Raw genomic sequence first — 15,396 nt, forward strand, 5'->3', positions numbered from 1 at the left:
TACTGTCAAGGAGAAATATCATTTACTTAGCAAAATATTTATGCAGCTACAAGAACAAATGTTCCAACATGGAAGACACAGCAGAAGAAGGATTGTCTGACCAAAGAGGAATCTATGCCGATTTAAAGGGAACCTGTCACCGGGATTTGGTGTATAGAGCTGAGGGCATGGCCGCTAGCACATCCGCAAGTACCCAGTCCCCATAGCTCTGTGTGCTTTTATTGTGTAAGAAAAACTTAGCAAATTTACCCTGAGATGAGTCCTGTACGTGAGAGGAGTCGGGGACAGGACTCATCTCAGGTTAATTTGCATATGTTCAAATCGGTTTTTTACACAATAAAAGCACACGAGCTATGGGGACTGGTATTGCGGATGTGCTAGCGGCCATGCCTCAGCTCTATACACAAAATCCCGGTGACAGGTTCCCTTTAAATCGGCATAGATTCCTCTTTGGTCAGACAATCCTTCTTCTGCTGTGTCTTCCATGTTGGAACATTTGTTCTTGTAGCTGCATAAATATTTTGCTAAGTAAATGATATTTCCTTGACAGTATTGCCCATATTTATCTGCTGTAGCATGGAAAAAAGCAAATTATTACTGAAAATCATCGATCGACAGGAGTTCTTCTTATTAATGGTCACTCTCTCTCTTTGGTTTTCCTCCTCTCTTTTCAGTACGCCATGTTCCTGTCCCTCATCTTCCTGATTGAACTGGTTGCTGCCATAGTGGGCTTGGTTTTCAGACATGAGGTGAGCTGTCTAACGCCTGCCAGGCCCAAAGGTCACCGTGTCATGTATGTGACCGAAAAACACTTCCAAAAGTGAAAGGAGTCTGGCATAGAATAGATCCCTATCAAAATGGCAAAATATAATCTGTGTGTTGTTAGGCCTAATGCACGCGATCCTCGGTATTGTGGTCCGCCAATCCTGTGTGCGGTCTGCGTTTTTCTCACTCCCATCACTAGAAATGACTATTTTTGTCTGCAATACGGGCAAAAACAGGACAAGTTCTGTCGTTTGCAGAACAGACACATGGATGACAACCGTGTGCTGTCTGTTTTTTGCAGACCCGTGGAAATGAATGGGTCTCGGGCAATCCGCACGCAATTCGGACTCTGATGCAAAATAGGTCGTGTGCATGAGCCGTAAACAGAAGATACAAAAGAGATTCCTTAGTGCTCGATGCCTTTTATCATTTTTTCAGTTAGCCATTAAAAAGTATCAACCACTAAGGAATCCATTATTTTTTTTTTACCTAACAGAATTCCCAAATTGCTGCTTTTTTGAGGATCTTGTAAAGGAAATCACACACAGTGCAATTATGTTAGAATTATTACTCTGTAATCAGAGGAATTACATAAATGAATCACCTAATGGAATGTCATTACTATATAGCTGAAACTTAATTATTCTCTAATTACCCTGTATTTTTTATTTTTTATTTTTTTTATGGTTAAGAGTTGGAAATTTGAAGATCTTTGTTAACCCTCCATGTAAATTCCACATTGTAGCAGCTAGGTAAAGCTTTGTCCTCAGTAGTTCTGTCGGCCCTGAGTTATTACTAGTGGCAGTACCAGCACTGAGAATAATCTAATGGGTTCTCCGAGGGTTTTATACTGATCAGTATATGATCAGTGGAGACCGGAAGCCCCCACTGATCAGCTGTTTGGTGAACGCCATGGTCTCCTCGCAGCCCCATTCACTTGAACCTAGGCTGTGTGATTCATAAGACCTCACTGGGCTTGGAAGAGAAAGCAGTGCTCGGAGAAGCACCCCAGGCTCTTCAAACTGCTGATCGGCGGGGGTGCTGTAGGAGTCAGACCCCCACTGATCAGCTGTTTGGTGAACGCCATGGTCTCCTCCCAGCCCCATTCACTTGAACCTAGGCTGTGTGATTCATAAGACATCACTGGACTTGGAAGAGAAAGCAGCGCTCGGAGAAGCACCCCAGCTCTTCAAACTGCTGATCGGCGGGGGTGCTGTGGGAGTCAGACCTCCACTGATCAGCTGTTTGGTGAACGCCATGGTCTCCTTGCAGCCCTATTCACTTGAACCTAGGCTGTGTGATTCATAAGACATCACTGGACTTGGAAGAGAAAGCAGCGCTCGGAGAAGCACCCCAGCCTCTTCAAACTGCTGATCGGCGGGGGTGCTGTAGGAGTCAGACCCCCACTGAGCAGATGTCGACGACCTACCCTGAGGATAGGTCATCCGTATTAAACGCCAGACAAACCCTTTAATGTAAGGCGGGGAGTATACACACTAGGCCATGGCCATACACACTAGAGAAACTATCAGCTGGCTCAATGTACTGAATGTAAAGAGGGGTGAAACGCCTCTGATTGCGGCTCGTCTTCCCAGGAAGAAAAGGCTCGGGTATGGTAAAATCCAGCAGTCCAACCCGTAGGCCACCTGCGCAGAAAACTGCAGCGTAGTACAGTAACAGCAAAGTGTATGAAATTATACAAATGTTTTATGTAACTTTTTTCTGTGCGGAAATTGACCTGCCATGTGGCTTTCCAAATCCGCAGCATATCAATTTTTGCTTGCGGTTTCAGCTGTGGATTTTCGGCCCTTTCCAATGAAGGGTGAGATCTGCTGCAAGACCGCATCAAATCCACACGTAAGAAATTGCGGATTTTGGTGCAGAAACGCGCTTAAATTCACGTGGATCTTATGGGCGTTCACTCGCACTGGTGTGCAGGTACCTTTCTCTCCCATGATATCAGTCGTGATGAGGCCCCATACACAGATGGTCAGCCCATTCCACCAAAATTTGCAGTTTCGAACAATATATATATATATGGCCAACTCTAGACTTCTGGTTGTGGAATTACAATAACTTACATTACACATATGATTGTGCTGTACGCGTCTCTTCTCAGATTAAGGACAGCTTTGAACAAGGTTACATGCAAGCCCTCAAACAGTATAATTCTACTGGAGATCCCAGGAGCCAGGCGGTGGACACCATTCAGAGGACGGTGAGTAGACCGTGAATCCTTCTATGATGTCCTCCGCAAGAGCGTTACCGCATTTATACTCCCTGAAGACGCAGCTCTTGCAGCAGTTTTGATAGCACAATGTGCATGTGACGTTTCTTTCATCACATCTTTCTTATTGATGGCTGTGTTGCGCCAAAGTTGCATAATATATTGAAGGGTTTAATATCTTGGGTATGTTAGTAAGGCCAGAGGGGTTGATGACTCCATAAAACGGATGAAACCAGTGCTATGTAGGTTCTGTGGACTACAGTTGTCACTTGAGGGTTGATATGACAAATGTTCTCTATAAAAAGACCGTAAACCCCAAGGCTTCGCACATCTACGTTAGTAGTACGCCTATCAGTTCAGTTTCTTGCAGAACTTAAGCGGGAGTGCCACCTTGTGGCAACGGGAGGCAATAGCTTACTGGACAGTAGATGTTAGAATTTGCTGTAAGATTTTAATGATGATTTGACCTGGCTCCCATAGTCCTGTAACGGACATCTGCTGAAACATACCGGATCATGGATATAGATATCTGCGTCAGCTGAGTAAGGCTCTTTCACACGAGATTCATCTCAATGGGTCTGTGCACATGAGCATCGTTTTTCATGCATCATCTTTGTGTCCAGGAGAAATCGCAGCATCTTCTATATTGTGCTTTGGGGTTTGCGTGAAAAACTGAAGGCATCCGGATGCAATGCGTTTTTCACTGATGGTAGCTGGCTATTCTTCAGTAGCATCAAAACTGATGTCATCCGCGCGGGAAAAAACTGAAATGCTGAACGCGACCACAGACAAAACGGATTGAACTCGCATACAAAACCATCGGTTTTTCCCTGAGCAGATCCTGACACAATCCGAATCGCTCTTGTAGAAGAGGCCTAAGGCCCCTCGCAGACGAGCGTTCCGCAGCGCAGCGCAGCTCCCGGCCGGGGGTCGCATAGCATTACATTGATTTATGATGCTATGTAACCCTTACAGTTCTGGAATGTATTGGATAACACTGGCATAATGCTGAGAGTGTTATCCAATACATTCCAGAACTGTAAGGGTTACATAGCATCATAAATCAATATAATGCTATGTGAATCCCGTGGGAGCTGCGATGCGCACTCGCTGCGGGAGGAACGCTCGTCTGCTTGGATGTTTTTTCATAGTGGTCACATTTTAATGGCTTGTAGTTTCAGGCTACTTTCACACTTGCGTTGTTAATTCCGCTATTGAGATAAGGCAGAGGATCTCAATACCGCAATTAAACAGGTCCGTTTTGATTTTGCACATCAGGTGAAATCAAAAACAGAAAAAAATGGATGCGTCACTAAATACATTGAAAGTCAGTGGGTGACGGATCCGTTGGGCCAAAAAAAATAAATAAGTGATCGGTCACAATTGACTTACATTGTTTTCAGTGCTGGATCCATTTTTTCCTGTTTTTATGACCGGTCACAAAACGGAAAACCTCCTGATGCGTCCGGAGCGGCTCTTTCCATTCAGAATGCATGAGGACTAAGCGTAAGTGTGAAAGTAGCCCTAGACGGCTGTGTGAATGTGAAAGGTGCGTGTGAAGGCATTTTGTGTTACATTTTAGGATCTGGTAATTAATAATATTCTAATTTTAATGCAAAGAACACGTCCCTCCTCTATTTGCTAGGTGAGTGTGTGATGGATACATGATAACAGTTTGCATTCCCATGTAATAATCTTGGAGCATCTTTCCATGTAACTCTGCTGTGTCATTCCTCTATTGTTCTTATTAGAGGTTTATGGGTATGTTGCCAGCGGTCTGCAATAAAGCTCCGCCTGGGTGCGTCCCTGCACTGATCGGACAGTGGGACATACCCTCAACTGGTAACACCCGGATGGTCCTTTATTGCAGACAGCTGGGTAATGAATTCATACACTTCTAGAAGGAATAATAGAGGAATGGCACAACATAGTTATATAAAAAGATGCTCCAGAATTGTTGTTACAGGAGAATGCAAGTAGTTACTAAAAAAGACCCGTCGGGTAGAGGTGATGTGTCCTCTACTGGTTGCGCTGACCAGACTAGGCTGAGGCGAATTTCAGTCCTGGGTCACACATGACAGACTAGTTCTTACACAAGGCAAATACGCAGCATTGTACAGTAACAGCAAACTGGATGAGAATCTCTGAATTCTCATCCACATGCTGCGGGAAAAAAAAAATCTGTAGCATGTCCATTTATACAGCGGATTTGTCTTGCGGTTTTCACCCTTTCCAATCTGCACGTAATACATATGTTTTTTTCATGCTGTTTTTGTGGCGGAAATGCAGCAAAAACCGTAGCTGAATTTGCCGCTGGATTTTCCATCACATGTGACCCCGGCCTTAATGGCTAAAATCTGCCAGCGATTCCGCAGCGGAAGATGGACATTGAGAATTGACGTGGGACTTTGATTTTGGATTTCATAGAAGTCAATGGAGAAGCAGAGAAACCTCAACCAAATACTCTTCTAATACCCATAAAAACTCCTCTAAGCCTCCACAAAAAACGACCTGTTCTCAGCTAGTAATCCGCTACAGATTTTTTATTTTTATATATTTTTTTTCCCCCGTCACTCTGCTGTGTTCATGTTTGTGTTGATTCCAGAATAACTTGAAATTGGTTGTATTGTTGTTTTTTTTTTCCTTTTTAACTCTATTCCTGTTACTGACAAATGTCATTTTTGTATGTTGAGATTTCTGCATGTCTTCTGTATTGTGCAGCTGAAATGCTGTGGGGTGAAATCCTACACCGACTGGGGCAGAGCCCGTACTACAAGACCAGTGGAATTCCCAAAGCTGCTGTGCACTGCCAGGAAACTGTACACAGGAGGCCATGAAGGACATGGTGAAGGCCAAGAATGTTGTCTTCCCAGATGTAAGTCAATGATGAGTGTGATAAAAGATATTACTAGTCTGGATAACTTGTGTGATTGATAAGTTGTCAGTGTATAAAGTTATATTTAAAGGTTTTTTACCAGAACCAGGCCCATTTAACATTCAGCATTTACCTTCTTCCATGGTCTGAGCGTCCACCATTGTCTATATTGTTGGCTTCCTGTTCGGGGCGTTTGGTTTTAGTATGATGTTGCAAACTACAATTCCCAGCATGCTCCATTCATTTCTATGAGAGTTCTGAGAAGAGCAGAGCAAGTATGCATGCTGGGAGTTGTAGTTTCACAACACCTGGAGTGCCGGAGGTTGCCTACCCCTGGTCTATATTGTTGGCTTCCTGTTCGGGGCGTTTGGTTTTAGTATGACGTTGCAAACTACAATTCCCAGCATTTAACGTACCAGACAATATCTGCCTAGCAAACTCCTCGCCTAACTTCATTCTCATGAATACTCTCTTCTGCACATGCGCAGGGTGCTCATTTCGACTATCCGCATTTCTAGCTCGATGTATCACGGATGATATCCTGTACATTGGGAGGTGGATGCAAGAAGCTAACCATGGGAAATACACAGTGAGGCAGGCCTCACAGCACCCACACTCTGACCAAAGTATAGCCGCAGTTTCTGAATCACAAATACATTGCAGATTGCCGGCATTTTGGATGTTTAGAACAGGGTGGTGGCAAAAATTGTCCGAAAACTCCATTAAGGACCCTAATGGATACACTAAGAATCGGATGCCACCAATAGGCTTACTCTGTAAAGTAATGAAGTGGCCATATCCATAGAAAATACTTTTTACAGAAATGTGAGATTTTGGGACTCTGCAGGAAGAATAAAGGCCCATCCGAGAGCAGACCACATAGCCACGTCTAACTATTTTCTACGAATGTGCAGTGGCACTTCCATGTTTTTGTGCTTGTGATCCTTCTGCGCCAAGTTGCAGCTTCCACCAGGTCTCTTCAGGAGAGTAGTTGTCAGACATTACTCTGCGCTGGGGAAAAATGCAGTTTATGGGAATCTTATATGGGAAAGGCCATTACATTTCTTTAGTTGGAGGCTGTTTAGGAATCTAAACATTTCTAAGCTGATCATAATACAGTATAATGCTCTTCTCCCTTCAGGGCTGCATCTCTAAAGTGACATCAGTGATGGAGTCTCGGATGGGCATTGTAGCAGGAATTTCGTTTGGTATAGCTTGTTTCCAGGTGAGTATAAATGTGCATGTAGCATTGACATGAGCATTATGAGCCGTTGTGGCAGTGGATGCTAGAACCCTTGGCACTGCTGATTGTAGGAGAGACATTGACTGACTTCGCAGAGACCAAGGCAGGAGCAAGCAATGTGGGGGCTGTGTACCCGCCTTCCCAACTGCTCATAGACCCTTTAGAGAAGCTTTTATTTTACGTGGCATTGTCACATGACGGTGACTCTCTAGGGCTGCGACTATCAACTATTTTTGTAAGCGAGTATTCTATTGATTAATCGAGTACTCTAATAACAAAAAACTAAGTAAAAGAACGTTTTTCTTTATAAAAACTCATTGCCCCCTCAGTGCCACCAGCTTGCCCCCCCCCCCAGTGCCACCAGCATCCCCTCCTAGCCATGTCTCCAGCGCCAGTGAAATAAATTACTTACCTCTCCTGTAGGGGCTCCACAGCTCCTTCATCTTCTCCTCCGCGCGCTGCACTGTCGTCCTGACGTCACACAGCGTCGGGTCATGGTGCGCGCTTACGATGTGTCAGGAGGACAGTGCAGCGCGGTGTGGGCCAGCGGGTGACGACGAAGCGGTGAGTAATAGCAAGCGCTTCACTCCCTCTCCGTGGTCACATGACAAAAACGAATCTTGCATCGAGGATTTCTTTTTGTGTCGAATTACTCGATTCAATCGAGTACTCGTTTCAGCCCTACTTTAAACATAATTCATGTATAGGCAGTTAGTTATTTCTGGCCAGACCTATAGTTATAGCATTCTTCTACTGGATGTGGACTCGGCTCGCCATTATTTTGCCCTAACTAGGTGCAGTCTGTGTCATGGAACTTTTACCTGACACAGACAGTGGAACCCTATGAATTACATGTCACTGAGCTCTTCCCTGTGACCCATTTTACTACTAATAGAGATTTCATGGCGTTCTGCTTTTTGTGTTGGTATCTAATACATGCAGAGGAGGAGCCGAATAGAAAGTGTTTCCGAGTGGGTACGTTCCCTCTATGATGTCCATAGTCAATAAAAAGACCTATGGACAGATGGGGTCCACTTTGTACAAAACCTCAGAAGAATTAAAGGGGTTGGTTCATCTGGGACTTTGATATGCCATCAAAGTCAGATCTGAGACCCACACCTATCTCTAAAAGGGGCCTCCCGAAAGTGAAGAGAGCACGTTAATTTCTATGGGAGTTCCAAAATTAGCCGAGCGAGTGAGAAATTAATGGAGAGCATATCGTGCAAGTGTGGCCATTGCTCCATTCACTTCTATGCGACTGCCAGGAGATAGCTGGGCCAATGCTCAGCTATTTTCGGCAGTCCAATAGAAATAAATGGAGGGCGCTACACATGCACGGCTGCTCTCCGCTCACTTCGGGGGGCCCCGTTCTTGAGATGGGTGCAGGTCCCACCTTTGGGGCCCGCACCTATCTGACCTTGATGGCATATCCTAGTGATATGCCACCAAAGTCTCAGATGACACTGTATATTCGTTGGTAGTGGAGACGCAGTACTCTCCTCCATGGAAGCCCTCGTATGGCTGAGCCATAACATGTTGATGTCCTATTCTATGTGAATAAGAATTGCCATTTATGCTTTTTAGATTAAATACTTTATAGATTTGTGGTCTGTAGTTGCCATTTTCCATTAAAGGGGTTTTCCGGGAGTAGAATACTGATAACTTATCTTCAGGATAAGTAGGGTCCGACAACCAGCTGCGGCACTCCAGTGGACAACCAGCTGCGGCACTCCATTGGGCAACCTCCTCACAGCATTAAAAGCACAGCACCGTCCATTATATAGCAGCTGTGCTTGGTATTACAGCCCAGGCTCATTCACTTGAATAGGACTGAGCTGCACATAGGCCATGTCACCGATGAATGTGACATCACTGGCCTAGGAAGAGGCTGCGGCGCTCACCCGGACACCGTGGCCTCTTCACAAAGCTGATCGGCGGGGTGCCAGGAGTTGGTTTTCCACCAATCCTCAGGATCCTGAGGATAAGTTATCAGTATTCTACTCCCGGAAAACCCATTTAATGGAAAATGCCAACTACAGACCACAAATCTATAAAACTCCTGGCACCCCGCTGATCAGCTTTGTGAAGAGGCCACGGTGTCCGGGTGGGCGCCGCAGCCTCTTCCTAGGCCAGTGATGTCACGTTCATTGGTGACATGGCCTATGTGCAGCTCAGTCCTATTCAAGTGAATGAGCCTGGGCTGTAATACCAAGCACAGCTGCTATATAATGGACGGTGCTGTGCTTTTAATGCTGTGAGGAGGTTGCCCACTGGAGTGCCGCAGCTGGTTGCCCACTGGAGTGCCGCAGCTGGTTGCCCACTGGAGTGCCGCAGCTGGTTGCCCACTGGAGTGCCGCAGCTGGTTGCCCACTGGAGTGCCGCAGCTGGTTGCCCACTGGAGTGCCGCAGCTGGTTGCCCACTGGAGTGCCGCAGCTGGTTGCCCACTGGAGTGCCGCAGCTGGTTGCCCACTGGAGTGCCGCAGCTGGTTGACGGACCCTACAGATATTGATAACTTATCCTGATGAAAACCTCTTTTTAAACTCAAGTTTCTAAACGATTGTGATTTCAAAATTGATGATGAGCTATTTCTCTTGCAGCTGGTAGGAATGTTCCTGGCTTGCTGTCTGTCACGATATATCACAAACAACCAGTATGAGATGGTGTAAACGCGTTGATCGTCTGGATGTTCAGGATAAAGGTATAGTGGGGGGGGGGTCAGCATTTACAGATATTGTAAAATGGATTGATGTATTTCTTAATCCTGGGGGAGTTTGTTAATATTAGATCCAATGTTCTAATTTGCTCTGCATCTTTCTTTTCAGGGAATTATCTATACTTTGTTTGACTCCGCTTGCCCCTGACAGAAGAGTTTCTTCTTTCGGACCTCATGATTTTTGTATCTCCTTAAGTCAGCCTATAACATTTTAAAAAGGCTAAAAAGATTGTCACCTGGCGAATGACTGGTTGAAGTTGTCCGTTCAGTTTTAGACTCGTGTGTATGACCGGCTTTACCTGTACAGAGGCCTGAAGCAATGGCTGAGCAGCCTGCAGCTTCGGGTGTGTTTGAGTGGTGTTTTTTTCCAGACACTTTCTAATAAATCCAGATAAGTCTGTCATTATTACATTTGGGAAACTTTTCCTGTAGGGTTCTTCGGAGGACCCCTTTTTGCTGTCTGGAAATTAGTGCCACATGTTCAAAAACACTACAAGCAGCAGGGGGAGAAGATTCTCCATGTTGTTGTTATTCTCAATCACGGCACATTAAACATTTGCGAGTTTAATTAATATAGTATCATTAGCCTTGTTAACTGCTTGTCAAGGAGCGATACAAATTTCCATCAACAGGAATCGGCCAGATCAACGGCCCACAATCCTGCTCATATAATGTTTTTATTATGTAGCCACCAGCAACCCGTCGTATAAAAAGATAGACGTCACTATTCATTCTCTAACGAGGGACAGAATGTTGTTTGGAAGGAGATAAGACTACAGTCACTGACGACACTAATCACATTTCCTAGTCTTGGTAATAATTTATTTCTGGAATATAATTAATCAACTCAAGGCTCTGAGGAAAATAGGGAGCTTATTTAATCTAGGCCTGAATTGGTGGGACTGGGCCGTTATCCTTTATTGTTCATTCCTGTAGCCTATACCTGCCTTAAGACCATTTTTTTTATTTTGAGAAAATTTGTGTCAAAGCCTTCTGAGGAAACCATTTGCTGGATGACAGGGAAATCTTTCACTGCAGTGAGGTTGTCAGAGTTAGGCCCCTTTCACACGGGCGAGTATTCCGCGCGGGTGCGATGCGGGAGGTGAACGCATTGCACCCGCACTGAATCCGGACCCATTCATTTCTATGGGGCTGTTCACATGAGCGGTGATTTTCACGCATCACTTGTGCGTTGCGTGACAATCGCAGCATGCTCTATATTCTGCGTTTTTCACGCAACGCAGGCCCCATAGAAGTGAATGGGGTTGCGTGAAAATCGCAAGCAAGTGCAGATGCGGTGCGATTTTCACGCACGGTTGCTAGGAGACGATCGGGATGGAGACCCAATCATTATTATTTTCCCTTATAACATGGTTATAAGGGAAAAGAATAGCATTCTGAATACAGAGAGCATAGTAAAACAGCGCTGGAGGGGTTAAAAAAAAATAAAAAAATTTTTAACTCACCTTAGTCCACTTGATCGCGTAGCCGGCATCTCCTTCTGTCTCCTTTACTGAATAGGACCTGTGGTGAGCATTCATTATAGGTCAAGGACCTTTGATGACGTCACTCCGGTCATCACATGATCTTTTACCATGGTGATTCACCATGGTAAAAGATCATGTGACGTACCATGTGATGACCGGAGTGACGTCATCAAAGGTCCTTGACCTATAATGAATGCTCACCACAGGTCCTATTCAACAAAGGAGACAGAAGGAGATGCCGGCTACGCGATCAAGTGGACTAAGGTGAGTTAAAAAATTTTTAACCCCTCCAGCGCTATTGTACTATGCATTCTGTATTCAGAATGCTATTATTTTCCATTATAACCATGTTATAAGGGAAAATATACAATCTTATAGAACACCGATCCCAAGCCCGAACTTCTGTGAAGAAGTTCGGGGTTGGGTACCAAACATGCGCGATTTTTCTCACGCGAGTGCAAAACGCATTACAATGTTTTGCACTCGCGCGGAAAAATCGCGGGTGTTCCCACAACGCACCCGCACATTTTCCCGCAACGCCTATGTGAAAAGAGGCCTTAAACAAAAACTCAGGCGGCAGCAGCAGTAAAAATGTTTATCCTCTAGCGCTTCCGGCATCGCGTTCTGGTCCTGCAGCGCTAACGTCCCATACACAAGAGGTCACCACTGCAGCCAATCATTGGCCTCCGCAGTATGCCGGACGTGAATCCTGAGGCCAGTGATTGGCTGCAGCAGTGGCATTGTGTTTACAGGCTGTCGCCACTGCCGCCAGGACTGGAGCACGATGCTGGAACCTGCAGGGGAGAAAGGAGACAGTATGTCTTTCTTTATGTTCTATGAAAACCCCTTTAATACTAGCGCACTATGTCCCCTCTATGTGTATAGTTATACCTTTGCTGAGATCACATTCCTCTTTTTCTTTAACACTAGTATATATCGTTTTTAGTATAGAAGTTAATTGTTTTGCAATTAATAAGCCCGAAAAAGATTCCTGCTTCTGAATGAGCCGTTTAGCTTTTTGTTTTATTATAAGTTATTTTGTTTGTTATGAACTTTTGGCTACTATGAAAACCAACTGAAGCTTAGGGATTTCCTCCTCCTTTATTAACTTCACTTTATTTACTGATATAATGTATCTTGTACTTTTATAACTGTTATTAAACTGAAAGGGAATACAAAGTGTTTACCCAGACGTGTGGCGGTTCTTCCTTGACCAGCGCGTCACATTGATTATCAGTATTATATGCTGCTGTAATGTGGAATACATGTTTTGTATGGAGGACAGATAACCTTGTATTTGTTTTTCCTTTCATATACAATAAAGTTGTCTTTTCTTCTGAAATGCCTTAAGTTTTTTTATTTTTTTTATTGATTTAAATGGGAATTGGTGTCGTTCGTGCTTACGGTGTGTTTTTTCCCCCACACTGAATTCTGTGTTGCAGAAAAAAGAATGGACCTGTTAATTCTCAAAGTGCAGCCACACGTGGATTAGCCACATTGAATGGGGCAAATATATTCTGTGGCACTGTAAACTGCACAAGTTCGGCCGAAATCAGAGGGTTAGCCTTGGATTTCTATCATGGATTCCATAGAAAATATGGTTTCAGACATGTATATCCACCAAGGGCAGATCCTACTGGACAGCACAGATTTTATTTTTATATATATTTTTTTTTTGCCCATTTACTCCAATCTCCCAATGCCAAGTGGCCACTCAAACCCAGTGCCATTTGCAGGGGAAGGGAGCATTACATGGAGTTGCAGCCTTTGAAATCGTGCATGATGGACTGCTGACCGCTGCTTCATCTGTTCTTGCTGCTTGTTCAGGAGTCTCTTCCCTGCTTGCTGCAAACTACCAGCCCATCCGCTTCTGCTGCACAGCGGTAAGTACTGTGAGCGGGTGATCTGAGCCACACAAGCCATGATATCAGCATGAGCTATACTGGGGTGAAGTCTCCCTGTACTGTGTGTTTTATGTACTAATAGGGGGCGGCTCTATGAAGGTGGCTGGACGTAATATAATAAATGCTGGTACTAACCAGTACAGACCATGATGTAATATACAGTACTGAAGGAAGGGGCATAAGTTGGCATATGCTACTGCACAATTTTTTTTAAAAATATATATATAGATAGATAGATAGAAGAAAAAGTCCAGTGGGAGCACCAGCCAGCATGTGGGTGCAAGGTCCAACGTAGGGTAACGGCAATCCCCAATGGTATAGAGAACAAAGAAGTAGGACTGCACTCCAAGATAGTGATAAAATCAGCAAGTGGTTTATTCACCCATAATATGGCAAGTCTTGCGACGTTTCGGCTCACAAGAGCCTTCCTCAAGCATGGTAACAGTGAAAGTGAGAGCATTATAAAGGCATTTACAAAGTGTCCAACCCATAAGGGTGTGGTTACAATCAATTACAATTGCAAACATACGATGCATAGCAATACAAATAAAGTGCATGTGCATAAAGTGAGCAGTGGTATACAATTCATGACTAAGGGATGCCATCCCTACAAAGTGTATTAAAATGTATGTGATACTTCATCTAAGCTAAAATCACAATTATATAAGTGATAATATGATGAAGGTGGATCACAGAAGTCAAACCGTAGGAAGCAATGGGGCCCGCACATACCATGGCGTTCTTTGTGCGTCTCCAGGTCCTCATTGCGCATGACCACACTGACATCATCCGATGCATCACAGTGTAAAGGTCAAGCGCTCGCGTTCTGCCTGGGTCGACATGAGAGCGCCATTTTACATAAGGGAAAGACCCCTAAAGGTTACGTACAGGTTATCTATTTAACTGTTGTCCACACGGAACAATCATATCTCCGACCGCTGCAGGGATCTCCTACATATATCAGCAAATGGACAGGGGTCCCGTCCAAATGGGCGGGACACCTGACCAAAGCGCCACTAAAAGCACAATTGCCAAAAAAATAGCAGTCGTAGAGGGATGATCCCTCAATTGTACCAACAACCTTATCTTGTTAAAATATAATGACATATCTGGAGTAACGCATTAATAAAAGAACGCTGATGTCCACCTCGGGTCGCATAGCTTCCAAAGGGTCTGATTCTAGGATCCACATCCAATTTAGTGAAAATATAAAATCCTAAAAAGCAGAGAAAAAATATTTTAGTTTCAAAATAGATCTTTTTCATAATTGTAGATAAATCTTTCACGGTTATCAAGCACCAATATACAAAAATGAGAAAGACAAAGCGCAAACATGCCAAGGGACCGGGGGTCAGCCACAGATCCTAGGTCTCTCACCTGAACTCAATATTGAGACCCCTGGGATGCAGGCTATCCAGATCATATATCCAGCGTAACTCTCTTTTCTTCAAGAGTGTCAGGCGATCACCACCTCTTCTAGGAAGCCTGACCTGATCAATGATCCAGCATCTTAGATCACGCTCGGAGTGTCCGAGGGATCCAAAATGTCTGGACACTGGTAGGTCAGTACGTTTCTTCCTTATTGAATTCCTGTGGTTATTCAACCTTACTTTCAATTCTGTGGAAGTTTCCCCGACATATAATAGGTTACAGGGACAAGCCAACACATAAACTACATATGACGAGGAACAGTTTAGATGGAACTTTATCGGATACTCTTTGTTGGTAAGCGGGTGTGTGAAAGATCTAGTTTTACATATATATCGACAATTGACACAACCGAGACACGGATAACATCCAAGTCCCGGCTGTGTCAATGTCCGCTGTATGCTGGTTTTCTTTGGACCTGCATCCGCTCTGACCAAGTGGTCTTTAAGATTTTTGTTTTTACGGTACGATAAAAGGGGCGGAAGCTTAAACTCTGGTACATCTTTAATAGACCTGCTTAGGATACCCCAGTTGTCCTTCAGGATACGTCCTATCTCCATACTACATCCAGAATATGTGGACATAAATGGTATCCTCTGAGTTTTTTAGAGGTGGTATGTGTTATTTCAGTATTCATATGTAGGATTTTGTTCTTATGTGCATCTAATAATCTGCGAGGATAACCCTGCTCCCTAAACTTATCTGACATCGTATCCAGTGTAGTCTCCAACTCAGTGTGGTCTGAAACAATG

General features: G+C 44.3%; 1 protein-coding gene across 1 annotated transcript; it reads left to right on the forward strand.

Annotated features, from left to right (window-relative positions):
* The first annotated feature begins 255 nt into the window (after positions 1–255).
* Positions 256–12,654, forward strand: LOC120978214 (tetraspanin-6-like). Its single transcript, XM_040406437.1, is given in 10 exon segments — positions 256–264; positions 576–749; positions 2,885–2,983; positions 5,714–5,750; positions 5,753–5,782; positions 5,785–5,867; positions 7,009–7,092; positions 9,710–9,810; positions 9,935–10,876; positions 11,867–12,654. Coding segments are annotated over 8 exon segments (585 nt in total). The 3' UTR covers positions 9,779–9,810; positions 9,935–10,876; positions 11,867–12,654.
* Positions 12,655–15,396: the final 2,742 nt, after the last annotated feature.

The sequence above is a fragment of the Bufo bufo genome, chromosome 8, assembly GCF_905171765.1.
Source record: "Bufo bufo chromosome 8, aBufBuf1.1, whole genome shotgun sequence".
Classification (NCBI taxonomy): domain Eukaryota; kingdom Metazoa; phylum Chordata; class Amphibia; order Anura; family Bufonidae; genus Bufo; species Bufo bufo.